We start from the raw sequence: 16,375 nt of genomic DNA, 5'->3' as shown, positions 1-16,375 counted from the left end.
TGGCCAAATAGTAAGTGAAATATGTACATATTACAAATGGCAGTGCTTTCTTATTTTTATTTATAGATGCTGTATTTTGTGTGCTGTTTTAAAAAGAATGCATAATCAGTTAAGATATTTGAAACAGAAAAATTAAAAGTTCTGTAACCTCACATGTGCTTAAGCTCTACGAGATCAAATCTATTCTATTTCAGTTTCATGATGCTGTATTTCATGTGTGCTTCTTAAAATTTCCAATGAATTTGTATATAGAGAAGAACACATAGGAATGCTTCACCTTTTAACACAGACTTTTGTTAGTTTGGTATTGTGTACTACTGTACATGGCATTGAAAAACTGAACAGTTTCCCTGGATATTTTCACTTCCACTCTTATGTTTTCTGTGAGTATATGAATTTATATATCTCCTAAATGTCTAAAACTGACAAATGAGAGAAAATATAATACAGTTCCTTCTGATTTAAACAGACCAATATTTTTCACTTGTATTTGTTTATTATCAAAGGATATATTTCACTTATCTTTATTGGTGATTAAATTTAAGTGATATGCAAAATATTTTTAAAATATAAGACTATATTTCAAAAAAGGCATATTCTTAATAATGGATAATAGTATTATTTTTCACGAAGTGTGTAAACAGCCTGGCATGGTGGAGCACACCTTTAATCTCAGGACTTGGGAGGCAGAGGAAGGCAGATCTCTGTGAGTTTGAAGTCAGCCTGGTCTACAAGAGCTAGTTCCAGGGCAGGCTCCAAAGCTGTAGAGAAACACAGACATGAAAACCAAAAAAAAAAAAAAACCTAAAACAAAAACCCCACAAAAACAAAAAAGAAAAACAAAATGAAAGCAGTCATAGTATTCTCCAGTTTTTATAGAATCAACCCTTTGATAATGTACATTATGCATAAGTCCAGCATTATGTGACCTATTAACCCTGCTTTTTCTCTATTATACTACTACATAATAATCATACATGACTAGAATATTTGATTTGGTGAAAACCAATGCTAATCAATACTGAAGCAACTGAATGTGTAGAAGTACAATGTAGAAGACAGAATTGAACATAAGTTATGTGATAACCCTGTGTTCTGTGACAGGCATGCCTATGGCAGTTGGGAACTTTAAGAATGACAAGGACAGATGTTTTGACTCGGATGGCAGCATAAATGTGAAGGAGACATGTATAAGGTGCATCCCAACTGCGTGTACAGCCATCCTGACTCTGCACATGTCCTCTGGTACCAAGTTCTTGGACAAGAAATTTTCTTGATTGCTATTAGTTCAATTATATTTCTTCACAGGTAAATATTGATAATAATAGCACATATAATATAACAAATTATTCCTAATATGTATGATTTTAATCCAAGTCCAGAAAATGGTTCATGAGACACACATGTGCTGTTTTTTTCTAACCCAGACTATGTCTACATTCCTGTTAAGTGGACAGAAATTCTCATGACTTCTTCTCAGCTGATGCTCACAGTGAACCATCCTAGAATAGTGATCAGTCACCAGTGAGTTGTCTGATGTTCTGAGCAGTGTTTAGGTGTTTCATAAGAACACCAACAGACATTCTAGGAGATGGATATTATTGAAGTCCCTGTGGTACAAATGTTGAAACAGAAGCAGAGGAGACTTACTAAGACGGACAAGATCAGGATGTCACAAATTGAGTGAACCTCGTGCTGTAACCAGGTGTGGCTTCAGGGTCCACGGCTTTCGGCACTGCTTTGTCGGTCTCAAGCATTTCTCATATTCCTTCTTGATACGCCATGTACAATAAAATGAAAGATATTATTCTGTCATAGTAGTTATTAAATTTTATTCTCCACTTAGTATCATTCAGGAAGCAGTGGTAAACTTGGAAATGTTGTGCAAATGTGAAAAGGGGAAAGTATGACGGCAGCAGAGAAAGAGAAGAGGTCAGAAGAAACAGTGCTTAGAGGCTGTGAGACTGGGAGAGACTGAAATATTGTCCAATCTCCTTGTTTTTCAGGATACAAACAGAGGCATGCTGATAATTATGTTCAGAAAATGAACCCAACAACACCATTGCATTCTGTCTACACATTTTCTTTGAGTGTTCTCTTTTAGAGATCCAGGCATTGATTCTATGTGAGGACCCTCAGCACCTAGGATGTATTAGGATAAACACTATGCCCCATTTAGTATTCACTATCTCCTTTCTGTTTCTATATCCCTCTATATATCTGCTTAGTTTTTCCTGAGAGTTCTGGAAAAATGTAAATTGTCTGCTGTTGCAGGACATGGTAAGAGCAATTGTTAGTTAAGGTAAAGTAAAAATTCTTGTGAAAAACCTCATGGTGGTTGCAATAGTGTTACTGATTACTATAAATAAATAAATAAATAAATACATACATACATACATACATACAGTTCTACATGGAACTGTAACTAATAAAAGGTGTCAGAATCAGATGAATTAACTACTTCTTGTAAGGATGTGCTCAATAATATTTAAGGTATTTGGTGCAGTTCAAAATTTACTTAATTTCTAGACTGAATGAAATGTGTATGATGACCAAAATTATCTTGTGAGTTGTAGTTTCTATGCCCTCTAGCATGAAATTTTGAGGACCAATGTTTCTATGGGCATTGCACAAATTCATATTTTAAAATATTCTCCACATAAATCACCAGCTCAACCTTTTTCTTTAATACTAGTAGATATATTTTAGTTTAATGACACAACTGCTTCTCAAGCTTCTTAAAGGAGAGAGCTTTAATCTGTGTGCTGCTGCCAATGTCAGGGTGTAATGTGCTTTAAAAAACCACATTTAAAAGTTTGGGGGACAGAGATACCTCTGTGTACATTCTTGCTTAGAGAGTCACTAATATTGAGACAAACCTAGGACTTAGAGATTTATTGAGAGAAAGTGATGGAACTTGTTTCAAGGGGAAGTTCTTTAAATGCCTACGACTGGTTCACTACTATGTTATAACAGAATGGGTTAATAGTCTTGTTCACAGTTTGTGGCAGGCTCTGTTCTCCTGAGCTCCTTCTCTGGAAAAAACCTGATAGAAGAATAAATGGGCCAGAACAACAATGTCACCAAATTTGTCCTGCTGGGCTTCACTCAGGATCCTGTGGGGCAAAAAGTATTGTTTGTTATGTTTTCACTCATCTACCTTGTTACGATGGTGGGAAACCTGCTAATTGTGGCAACAGTGATTGTCAGTCCCTCCTTGGGCTCCCCAATGTACTTCTTTCTTGCCTCTTTGTCACTCATGGATGCTGTTTATTCCACTGCCATCTCACCCAAGTTGATTGTAGACTTGCTCCGTGATAAGAAGACAATTTCCTTCACAGCATGCATAAGCTAGCTCTTTATAGAGCATTTATTAGGTGGTTTTGATATTGTCATTCTGGTGGCAATGGCTTATGATCGCTACTTGGCTATCGGTAAGCCCCTGCATTATTTGATTGTCATGAATCGACGGGTATGTATCCTTTTCTTAGTGATGGCCTGGGCAGGAGGATTTGTACATGCTCTGTTTTAAGTTCTTGCTGTGTATAAACTTCCTTTCTGTGGTCCCAATATCATTGACCACTTTGGCTGTGACATATACCCACTATTGCTACTTGCATGCACTGATACCTACTTCATTGGCCTCTCTGTCATTGGCAATAATGGGGCCATGTGTATAGTGATCTTCATCCTCCTCCTATTCTCCTATGGAATCATCCTAAGATCTCTCAAGAATCACAGTCAGGAAGGGAGGTGTAAAGCCCTGTCCACCTGCAGCTCCCATATCACCGTGGTTTTCCTCTTTTTTGTTCCCTGTATTTTCATGTATGTTAGACCTGTTTCTAGCTTTCCTGTTGATAAGGCCATTACTGTCTTTTATACAATTGTCACTCCCATGTTGAATCCTTTAATATATACTTTGAGAAACTCAGAGAAGAAAATTTCTATGGAAAAACTCCTGCAAAAGTTATTAAGTCCCAATAGAATAAGACTTTCTTCTTGATGCTTCTCTTTGTAAACACTAGGCAACAATCATGAATGAATTCTAGTGGTATGTGTTTACATCTTGAACATTCACACTATCACTTGCCATTGTGAAACAACTGAAATTGTGACTGTCCTTTGGAAATATTTTTCATTGTTGTGATTTTTATAAAATAAATACTGTAGTTGTTTATTGTATCATTCATTTTCTATGCTATCTCTTTTAACATTTTTGATGAACTGTTATTGTAGTTCATGTCAAATTTTCAATAAATAATTTGCTTTAAATTTTTTCTACAAAATATTTAATCACTTTTTCTTTTCCCCTGTCTTTCCCAGTATCTTCTCCCTTCCTGTCTCAACCAACATCATGTTCTCATATTCTCTTTCTCTGTACTTTTCAAACCTCCCAAAAGTAAACATAAAAAATTAATAAACAGAAAGAAGCAAAAACCCAACAAGATAAAAATGTAAAATGAAACAATTTGAAAGAACCCCCCCACAACACACAGAAACCCACATGCACATACACATACACGCACACATACACACATGAAGCAAAACAAATCCATAGAGTTAATTTTCTGTTGGCCAACTACTCTTGGGTATGAGCTTTGTGCTGCAGTATGGTAGATACACATAGTGACGTCCCATTGGAAAATCTTGTTCTTCACCTCAGTGGGTATCAATTATAGGTAGTCTCTTGTTTAGATATGGGACTTGGTTTCTACTTTTTTTCAGTAGTGTGATATTGTGTAACTTGAATCTGTATAGTTAGTGTGCATGCTGTCAGTCTCTATGAATCCATACATGCAACAGTGTCTGGAAATCATTGCCCCATTAATTCATTTACTACCTCTGACTTTTATATTCTTTCCACCTCCTGTTCTATGGAGATATTCCTTTTAGAACTAATGTGATATATTTAGTCCTAAATGGTTTTCTCAATATAGTTTATTTGGTAGAAATCTTTAGGTTTTCATTTGCACTACAAAATCTACTCTATTTGTAATTTTCTATACTGTTTTCATTTATTTGATTAATATAAAATTCCCAATTAAATTTAGTTTGAAATAATTCTCTTTAAATGTTTTATAAGTTAAGATACTTACAATTTGCAATCTACTCATGATGTGTAAGCATTATATAGTGGTAAATTGACTTAATTTTTATTTTATTATCAATGATAGTATTTATTTCTGTGTGGTGAGAAACCCATAATCTACTTGCTATTCCTTGTTAATTGTGATATTTTTATTTTATTTTTTAATAATTGTCTCTTTTGATTGCTCCAAAAGTATTTCTTTGTTTGATCGCATACCATGTCCTGTATATTTTATGTTTATGTTCTTATGGATCTCTTTCCAGATCATTTAATTTGGTGAATTGGCCTTTTTCCTAATTTAATATTTTATTATTGTATGCCAGTGAATAGGTATTGAAAAGTAGTAAAATATATCTACTAATTAATTTTATTTAAACAACATTCCACACCAACAATAGTTTTGGCTGGTGGTGTGTTAACTGTGCAGGTAGTTTAGAGAAAGGCTGATTCTTGAACTCAGTAAACTTTTCTTTGGGGATCAGGAAAAGTTAGCTTTCTGCAGGTTCAGAATCTATCAGTAGTCTTGTTCTCCACTTGTTTTCATCATTCAGAAGTTTTTCATTTTTCCCTTGAGATTTTATAATTTGTGTTATTTTAATTAAACCTTTAAATTGATTTCTATCTTGCTATTTTTAGTGATAGTGACAAATATGTAAGGAAGTTAAAGCATGAATTTAGACACTTTATCAAGAATCTTTATATAACAATTTGAAATTTCTGTTAATTCCTTGAATTGGCAAGATAAAAGTGATATCACATTGAAATAAGTACTTTTGTTTCCAACAATTTCTTCCCATTATTTATAACATATTTCCTCATTATTCTTCTGTACCTCAAAGCTTTTAAAACTGATTGAGAACTTACTTAGCTGTGGTGTTCTTAATTCGGGGAAGAAGGCTGCTGCCATTTCATGCTGTTTTAATCATTGCTTGTCTTATGCAAATGCATCAAGATGAGCATAGTTTCTATATGTTACACTTTGGAAATTTTCTTTTCATAGTATGTGTTTTCCAAATCATCTTGGGAGTCAGCTACTCATTGTTGGCAAGATCTGAGGCTCTTGACCCCAGGGACTACAGAAATGAAGATGCCTATTCAAGAGACATTGTTTCATTTGAATTTGTTCCAAATATTCTAACTAGCTTATCTTCTACGATAGATGTGACTACACAGCTAGGATAAATGAAAGAACTATTTTACTAATTAAATTATCTGAAGACCTTTGACAACTCAAAGACTACCAAGTTTGTGTATGCTTTCATTTGACATTTTATCTTTGATTCGTTCTCTTGTAATGTTTTTCTTTGATCATGAAATTTGTAGAGTGTTATGGTTTTCCTGGACCTTGTACATTCAAGGACATGTTTCTAAACAGGAAGAAAGATTCCTTGGTGATATTCTACTTCGAAGTTGTTAAAAATAGAACATTTCCTTTACTCATCGAAATTCCTCATCACCAGTGTTTCAAAACTTAAATCTCTACCTGTGTATTGTTAGGTACTACTATATTTATGAGATATGTCTAAAGTTATACTTTGTGTTTTAACAAATAAAACTTGCTTAAAGATCAGAGTGCAGAGGCCAGGCAGTCTAACATGAGGACCAGCTGTGGGGATTTTTGTCCTGCCCGGTTCCCACAGCCCTCAATTCCCAAAGAAAATCACACAGTGAGCCTACATTAGGTTATAAACTGATTGGCCCATTAGCTCAGGCTTCATATTAGTTCCTTTAATGTATATTAACCTATTATTCTTATCTATGTTAGCCACATGACTCGATACCTTTTCTCATCCAGGCAGGTTACATCTTGCTTCTTTAGTAGTCTGGGCTAGATTGGGAGGAATGGGCTTCCTCCTTTCTAGAATTCTCCTGTTCTCATGGCCCCGCCTCTACTTCCTGTCTGGTTGACCTGCTTATGCTTCCTGCCTGGCCAATCAGTGTGTATTTAAAATATGTTTGACAGAATACAGACAACCCTCCCCCACCAAGGCAGTGGTAGCACACTCCTTTAGAGTCAGATAGATCTCTTTAAGTTCATGGCTACCCTAGTATAAAAGAGTCAAGTGGTGTTGGCCCATACTCTTAATCCCAGTACATAAAGGTCGCATGCCTTTTATCCCAGCACTATGGAGGTAGACACAGGAAGGCTAGGCAGAGAAAGGGATATGAGTTGGGAGGCGACAAGAAAGGATGGAGTCTTGCAGTTAGTAAGAGGATGCAGTCTGAGGACAAAATCAGCCTTTGGGTCTATGGATTCGGTAGAGGTAAAATATCTTTGTAGTGGCTGGCTGTACTGATTTTCTGATCTTTCAACATTTACCCCCTAGTATCTTACTCTGAGTTTTTACTAAGAACAATTAGAATTTGTGCTATAGATGTCAAGCCTATTATATTTCCTTGAGACATGGCCACTATGGAGTGCTTCACTTCAGTGACCTGAAAATAATTGGAGATCACCATTCTTGCACCAGCAAATAATTATGTTGGGCGAATAAGTTTCCCTTCATTCTATTCATTGTTTACATACTTATAGAAACACAGATTATTTGTTTTTCTCTGAGAATATTTTCCCTGAAAATGAGACTATACAACTTTTACAGTAAGTGTTGATGTCATATCTAAGTGTTTCTTTATTTTATATATTCACTCAGATACGTATACCTCACAAAGAAACTGATATAAAGGGAGTTTGACACTGTGCTATTCTCTTTTCAAGTGTGTTTGAGGTTACTTGATGGTACGTTATGAATGGAAATCAGTCATTATTCAGTGTCGTGATCATATCCCATTAATTTTTTCTTACATGCAGTTGAGTCTAAGATGAAAAACTGAGTGAGAAGCTTTGGTAGGTGTTTATATTGAGATGGAAAGGATATAGACCATTATGTCTACATATATTTCAATTCTCCATCTTTGAGTGATAATTTTAACCTCAGAAATGTATGCTCACTGACTTTTTCTTTCATTTACTAACAGAGAAAGCATCTTGATTAGACACGCTCTTTATCTTGCAAATAATGCATTAGAAGTTGCTGAATTTATCTAACTCATTACACAAATTAAAATTTTTTCATTTTAGTGGAATCTATCACCTATTGTGGTGACGTATTATCCATTCCTTTGTGACCAAGAAGAGCAAAGTTGGAAGTAAGCACATGGGAGCATCTACTCCCCGATGACTAAATAACAAGCTCAAGAACAAAGAAAGCTAATAATCATTGTTAATTTTTTAAAAAAATACTATTTTAGTGGAGTTATTAAATTAATATAATATAGTAATTAAAGAATTGAATAAACAAAATGAAAGTCAGTATAGTCCTATCTCATAAATTAATGCCTCCATCAAACGTTTCCATACCTATGAAACAGTAGGAACATTCTCTGCCAATATTAGACCAGAAGTTGCAACTTCACAGACTACATTTTCAACTATGCAACAAAAATGCAGCTGTGCAGATTCTCTCTGACCATCGGTGCAGGACTATGGTTTGCTAGGGTGATGTTATGAATGGGGACTAAGTTCCTTCCTCTTCAAGTGTGTCTTAGATATTATTTGCATTACTTAAATATTTCTTCAATCTTAGCTCATAGTATCTTCTTAAATATACCTGGACATTTATTTTCATATAGAATTTTCAAATTAGTCACTCATTTTGTCAAAATGTAATGCTTTTATTGCTAGCAGTCTTTTCAAATAAGATGATTTCATTTGAATTAGTTCCAATTATCTAAACAAGCTTGTTTATTAAAAAAATAAATAAATAGTGATGGTGCAAAGAAAAGTTATAGACAGTATTGTGAATATAAATGGAAAAAATATTTTTCTGGTCAAAAGATCCAGGAAGCCTCTTGTATTTAACCCTTGATGTATTTGATCATTATGCTTTTTTCATCATTATAACTATCTATGGATGATCTCAATTTCCTGGAGTCTTCTACATGCAGAGGAATGTTTTTATTAAGGAAGTACAGAAATTTTATCTGAGTGATAGTGACAGAAGACTTCTGGATGTCGTCATGAGAAATTTTTACCATTAATACTTCAGCAATTTAAACCTCTATTTATTCCTGCTCTATTCCTGGCTTTTTTTTTGTGAGACACATGGATGCATTTATACTTCATAAGTTCAAGACCTTTTGAGTGTCTTTAATACAAAAAAGGAATAATTCATATAATTAATTTTAGGGTTGTTAATTTTTAAATAATATGACCATATAAAAGGGGCTAACAATTTCTATTTATTAGGTGGGCATTTAATGCACATGCAAACAATTTATCTTTGTATTTTTATAAAGAAGTTTGCTTAGAATGTGACAGTATCCACTTACCTATGAGACTAACTTTTGACAATATATAGTATATTTAAATTTAGCTTGGATATTCTTACATTTATCTGAAAATAAGATAGTAGAAAGTTTTGTGGAAGTTTGTTTTCTGAAGGCTATTGGGGTTCTTTCCTTATATATTGAATGTGGATATATTGTCATGTGCTCTGTGAAGTCACATAGGTACATAAAATAATTGCTGCCCTAACAGCAAAAGAACCTTTGAATTTTATAGAACAAAATAAGAACTGTGTTGTGAGTACATGGGATGATAAAACAGAATACAAATTAAAGATTCTTGTGATACACTAAAATGCAACTAATATTTTAAGTCATATAGTATCATAGAAAGTAACTAAATTGGGAAAATTAAGATGCTACACAAAGAAATTAATAATAGAATACAAGTCTATTTGCTATAAGTGTAACAGGCTACTTAGGTTTGTGTGAGGAGGTTGCATGGTATATTTTTATTTTCATTCTTATGTCTTCTCTGAGTTTAGGATTTTTAATAATTACTGAAAATGTAAAACTCAAACTGAGAGAAAATGTAATATTGTATCTTTTGATACTGAATTGATTAATATGTTTATTTTCACTTGTGTCTGTGTTTTATCAAGTGATATAACTTTATCCTCTATATGGATGACAAAACCTCAGTGCTAGGCAAAGTAATTTTTAAAATATAAGACTATTTTCCAAAAATGTCATGTTCTTAATGATGGATTATTCAATTAGTTTTCAAGAAATGTGTTAACAGTAGTTCTAAATGAAAGCAGTCACACTATTCTTCAGTGTTTATAGAATTAACCCTTTGATAATGTACATTATATGGAAGTCTAGTATTATGTAGCCTCTGCGCTCTGTTTTTCTCTATTATATAAACACTTAAGGTTCTAGAAGGTTTGGTGTGGTGAAAACCAATGCTAATCAATACTGAAGCAACTGAATGTGTAGAAGTACAATGTAGAAGACACAATTGAACCTAAGTTATGTGATAACCCTGTGTTCTGTGACAGGCATGCCTATGGCAGTTGGGAACTTTAAGAATGACAAGGACAGATGTTTTGACTCGGATGGCAGCATAAATGTGAAGGAGACATGTATAAGGTGCATCCCAACTGCGTGTACAGCCATCCTGACTCTGCACATGTCCTCTGGTACCAAGTGCTTGGACAAGAAATTTTCTTGATTGCTATTAGTTCAATTATATTTCTTCACAGGTAAATATTGATAATAATAGCACATATAATAGAACAAATTATTCCTAAGATGAATGATTTTAATCCAAGTCCAGAAAATGGTTCATGAGACACACATGTGCTGGTTTTTCTAACCCAGACTATGTCTACCTTCCTGTTAAGTGGACAGAAATTTTCATGACTTCTTCTCAGCTGATGCTCACAGTGAACCATCCTAGAATAGTGATCACAGCCAGCAGTGAGTTGTCTGATGTTCTGAGCAGTGTTTAGGTGTTTCATAAGAACACCAACAGACATTCTAGGAGATGGATATTATGAAAATCTCTGTGGTACAAATGTTGAAACAGAAGCATAGGAGACTTACTAAGACGGACAAGATCAGGATGTCACAAATTGAGTGAACCTCGTGCTGTAACCAGGTGTGGCTTCAGGGTCCACAGCTTTCCTCACTGCTCTGTCTCAAGTATTTCCTAACAATATTGGAAATATTTGGTGCCGTTCTGAGTCTCCTTATTTTTTTGATTAAGTGAGATATATGATGACTATATTTATCTTGTGAGGTATAGTATCTAAGCCTGATAGTGCAATATAATGGCACTGACTTGGATCCTCGATGAGAAGTGCTATTGTGGGTACTGCACACGTTCATTTAAAAAAATATTATCCACAGGTGTTACCAGCTCAAAGTATTGCTTTGTTTTACTTGATATACTTGCATTTAATGCCACAATCATTTCTCAAGATTCTCAACGGGGAGATCTTTTTTTTCTGTTGATTTGCTACTATCAATGCCAAGGTGTAATGTGTTTTAAATAACTACATTTAAAGGTATGGGGGACAGAGATGACTCTGTCTGGAGTCATTGATGTTGAGATAAACCAGTAATTAAAGATTTATTAAGAGAAACTGAAAGGAATTTGTTTCAAGAAGAAGCTCAATAGCTATTTCCTAATGTCTACTACTGTTTAACTACTGCATCATGAGAGAATGGATTGACAGTATTGTTTACACTTTGTAGCAAGCCCTGTTCTCCTGAGCCCCTTCTCTGAAATAAGCCTTGTAGACGTATAAATGGGTCAGAACAACAATGTCACTGAATTCGTCCTGCTGGGCTTCACTCAGGATCCTGTGGGGCAAAAAGCATTATTTGTTATGTTTTTACTCACCTACATTGTGACAATGGTGGGAAACCTGCTCATTGTGACGACAGTGATTATCAGTCCCTCCTTGGGCTCCCCAATGTACTTCTTTCTTGCCTCTTTGTCAGTCATGGATGCTGTTTATTCCACTGCCATCTCACCCAAGTTGATTGTAGACTTGCTCCGTGATAAAAAGACAATTTCCTTTACAGAATGCATAAGCCAGCTCTTTATAGAGCATTTATTTGGTGGTGTTGATATTGTCATTCTGGTGGCAATGGCCTATGATCGTTATGTGGCCATCTGTAAGCCCCTGCATTATATAATTATTATGAATCGACGAGTATGTATCCTTTTCTTAGTGATAGCCTGGGCAGGAGGGTTTGTACATGCTCTGTTTCAAGTTCTTGCTGTGTATAAACTTCCTTTCTGTGGTCCCAATATCATTGACCACTTTGGCTGTGACATATACCCACTATTGCTACTTGCATGCACTGATACCTACTTCATTGGCCTCTCTGCCATTGTCAATAATGGGGCTATGTGTTTAGTGATCTTCATCCTCCTTCTTCTTTCCTATGGAATCATTTTAAGATCTCTAAAGATTCACAGTCAGGAAGGGAGGCGTAAAGCCCTGTTCACCTGTAGTTCCCATATCACTGTGGTTTTCCTCTTTTTTGTTCCCTGTATTTTCATGTATGTTAGACCAGTTTGTAGTTTCCCTGTTGATAAATCTATTACTGTGTTTTATACAATTGTCACTCCCATGTTGAATCCATTAATATATACTTTGAGAAACGCAGAGATAAAAAATTCTATGGAAAAACTTTTCCAAAAACTATTAAGTCCCAATAGAATAAAATAACTATTTGCATTGTGAATGTAATTTGTAAATATTGGTTTTTTGTGTGATTTTTAATAATTAGTGTAGTGTCTTGTAGTATAATTTTGTTGTATTTTTAACCATTTCTCATGAATTGCCTATTTCAGTTTATGTCACATTTTCTTTAATTTCTTTAAATTTTTTTTATACATTGTATTTTCATCATGGTTCTTCTTCTCTTCCATCTCTTCCCAGATCTTTCTTTTGCCCTTGTCTTTTCATCCAACTTCATGTTCTCTCTCTCTCTCTCTCTCTCTATATATATATATATATATATATATACATATTATATTATATTATAATATATATTATATATATTCCCCACTCTCTCTTTCTGAATTCCCTCTCTCAACTTTCCCAAAACCAAACTTCAAATAACCTTCTAAATTAACAACCGAAAACCCAACAAGGTAAAAGGCCAAACCAAACCAAATGAGCCACACACACACACACACCAAACCCAATAAAACCAAATTCATGGAATTAATTTTCTGTTGGTCAGCCAACTATTCTTGGGCATGAGTTCTGTCCTGGAGTGTAGTTACAACACCTAATAACTGTCCATTCAAAGAATATTTTCCTTTTTTTCTCCCAGCTGGTATCAACTATAGATAGCTTGTTGGTTAGGTATGGGACTTTGTGTACACTTCTCTTTTCAGTACTGGGATATTTTATGTAACTTGAATCTGTACAGGTAATGTGTATGTTGTCAATCTCTGTGAATCCATACCTGCAAAAGTGTATAAAAAACAATATTCCTTGAATTCATCCATGGCTTCTGACTTTTACAATCTTTGTTCGTTTTCTTCTGCTTAGGTCCTAATATTATTTCCTACTTTGATAACATTCCATGTCCTGCATATCTTATGTTAATCTACTATGGATCTCTTTCCAGAATGTTTAATTTGGTGAATTTATTTTTTTTCTAATTTAATAGTTTATTATTAGATGCCAGTGAAAAAGGTTTTGAAATATAATAAAATATATTCTTTCAAATAATTTTATTTAAGCAACATGCCTGCAATAGGAATAGCATTGGCTGGTGCTATGTTCACTGTGTAGGTTGTATAGAGAAGAGCTAATATTCTGATCTCAGTAAACGTTTCAGGAACAGGAAAAGCCACCTTTCTGTGGTGTTTAGAATCTGTCAGTAGTTTTGTTCTCAGTTTGTTGTCATCAACCACAAGTTTCACATTTTTCTTTGATGTTTGTACTTTCTGTTATTTTAATTAAACTTTTAAAATGCTTTATATCATGTATTTTCTAGTGATTGTGACAAATATGTGAGAAAGTTAAATCATGAAATTATATACTTTATCAAGATTCTTTATATAATGTGATGAAGTTTTTTTTAATTCCTTGAATTTGTTAGATAAATGTGATATCATGTTAAAATAAATATTTTTGTTTCCAATAATTTTTGCCCAATATTTATGACATATATCCTCATTATGTTGATGCATTAGTTAAAATTGAAAAATAAAGATCATTATTTGGAAGATAATCCCTAGTTTATTTCATGCATGCAGTCAAAGTGTATTTAGAAATCTCTCCAGTAACAAGATTTTGGGTTTATTATTAATGTCCATAACTTCCTCGCAGAATCCTTTAATCTACATTCTGATAACGTCAGTAATGGCCAGTGTCTTATTAAGTTTTATCAAAGAAAAGTCATTATAAGTTGCACACACTTAAATCACAATCAATATGGAGGGTTGTAGTTGTTGGTCACATGATTTATGGGGCAAGAAGTTTTCTTAAATATACTGCTGTTTCTCTTTCTTCAACATATGTATAGTAATTTTAAGTGATTTATGAACTAATGTGTTATAAGCAACAGAATCACTTTGGTAATGCAAGCTCTGTGATATATTACTTATAAAAAAGCTAAAAAATAGGGAGTTGAAAAATTACATGGAATAAATTACTGAGGGAAAATGTATGCTTATCCAACTCTAAACTTATTTTTGTATTAAAAAATCAAAATATCTCTCTTTATGGATGGAATGATCCTATACTTAAACTATACTAAGGACTCCACCAGAAAATTAGTTATAAAAACCATCTTTAATTAAGTGACAGGTTTACAAAACCATTATTCAAAAACAAATGGAATGAGAGATTGGATGCAGAGTAATGGATAGATCATGGGAAAGAATAACTTTTCCCATATATATTTAATTGATTAATAAATTGCATGTTGTTGAGTAAAGAAATCTATACAATTACTGCCAAGGCCCAAGGGCCATTATTGAGGAGTCAGGAAGTGGAAAAATTGCAAAAGTCAGAGGAAAATGGGGACTAAAGTAAAACAGTATCTTCTGATCCTGAAAGATAGCAAACCACGAAACTACAAAATGCCCACATTTTAGGATAGTACCTACCACATAAAACTACCATATAGAATGTTTTTGAAATCACTGATTCAACCCTTCTTTGCATACGTGCCATGCACAGTTCCATTATTTTAATTATGTTAACAACATTTTACCTCATAACTTTTGTAGAAATCAGGTAACTCTTAGAAACAGTCAAGTTCCTCTACATAGGTGAGAAGGGCTTTGATGACCTTTTTCTTTTAGTCACTGATTTGATTCTTTAGATGCAGAAATAGTGGAAGAGACAGAGATTCGGGAAGAAAGCTGCAAAATACTATCTTCTCAACACGACAGGGTCATTCCATTCATGAACCCACAACATCTGAATTTGCCTGATCAAATCAATCAGTCACATATGGGAGAGGACTTCACAGGCTACTTCCCTAGCTGAGGATCTATTTAAAGTTAATAGTCTCTGGGTGAGAGGAAGTTTTCTCCCTTATGTGGCTCCTGGTACTGGTATATTACTAATGCTGCAGTGGATGACCCTGCACTAATGCTTATGTTGATGGTCTAATTGAAAACAGACGAAGTATAAAAAACAAAAAATAATAGATAGGTGGAAAAGATGTGAAGTTGGGATGGTTATGTGGCAGGGGTTTCATATGAGTTGGAGAGACTGAGTGTGAGCATTATTAAAATATATTGTGCATACTCATGAAATTGCCAAAACAGTACAAATTACTTATAATTATCATATGTACTCACTCATAATTGGTTTTTAAGTATAAAACAAAGAAAATCAGCCTACAAATCACAATCCCAGAGAACCTAGGCAACAATGAGGATCCAAAGAGAGACATATACGTGTCTAATCTACATGGAAATTTAAAAAAATACAAGATCTCCTGAGTAAATTGGGAGCATGGGGACCATGGGAGAGGGTTGAAGGGGAGGGGAGAGGAGGGAGAAGAGCAGGGAAAAATGTATAGCTCAATAAAATCAATAAAAAAATTAGAGAATCACCCCCGCAACAAAGGTCTGATCTCCAAAATATATAGAGAACTCAAGAAACTAGACTTTAAAATGCTAATTAACCCAATTAAAAAATGGGGCACCGAGCTGAACAGAGAATTCTCAACAGAAGAAGTTCAAATGGCCAAAAGACACCTAAGGTCATGCTCAACCTCATTAGCAATCAGGGAAATGCAAATCAAAACAGCTCTGAGATACCATCTTACACCTGTCAGAATGGCTAAAATCAAAAACACCAATGATAGCCTTTGCTGGAGAGGTTGTGGAGAAAGGGGTACACTCATCCATTGCTGGTGGGAATGCAAACTTGTGCAACCACTTTGGAAAGCAGTGTGGCGGTTTCTCAGGAAATTCGGGATCAACCTACCCCTGGACCCAGCAAT

The 16,375-nt window shown here is 34.4% G+C and overlaps 1 protein-coding gene and 1 pseudogene across 1 annotated transcript; both read left to right on the top strand.

The window, feature by feature from the left end:
• The first annotated feature begins 1,375 nt into the window (after positions 1–1,375).
• Positions 1,376–10,435, top strand: LOC126513658 (olfactory receptor 4A5-like; annotated as a pseudogene).
• A 198-nt stretch (positions 10,436–10,633) lies between these two features.
• On the top strand, positions 10,634–16,358 carry LOC126513659 (olfactory receptor 4A5-like). Its single transcript, XM_050162149.1, has one exon. It carries the CDS (start codon positions 11,689–11,691, stop codon positions 12,619–12,621), a length of 933 nt encoding a protein of 310 aa, XP_050018106.1. The 5' UTR covers positions 10,634–11,688; the 3' UTR covers positions 12,622–16,358.
• Positions 16,359–16,375: the final 17 nt, after the last annotated feature.

The sequence above is a fragment of the Alexandromys fortis genome, unplaced genomic scaffold (genome assembly GCF_014885135.2).
Source record: "Alexandromys fortis isolate MF-2015 unplaced genomic scaffold, M_Fortis_MF-2015_v1.1 scaffold_128, whole genome shotgun sequence".
NCBI classification, from domain to species: Eukaryota; Metazoa; Chordata; class Mammalia; order Rodentia; family Cricetidae; genus Alexandromys; species Alexandromys fortis.
This window is presented reverse-complemented; position numbering and strand designations above follow the sequence as displayed.

Coding starts and splice junctions, on each gene's coding strand:
- LOC126513659 (XM_050162149.1), top strand. CDS start 11,689: ATGGGTCAGAACAACAATGTCACTGAATTCGTCCTGCTGGGCTTCACT.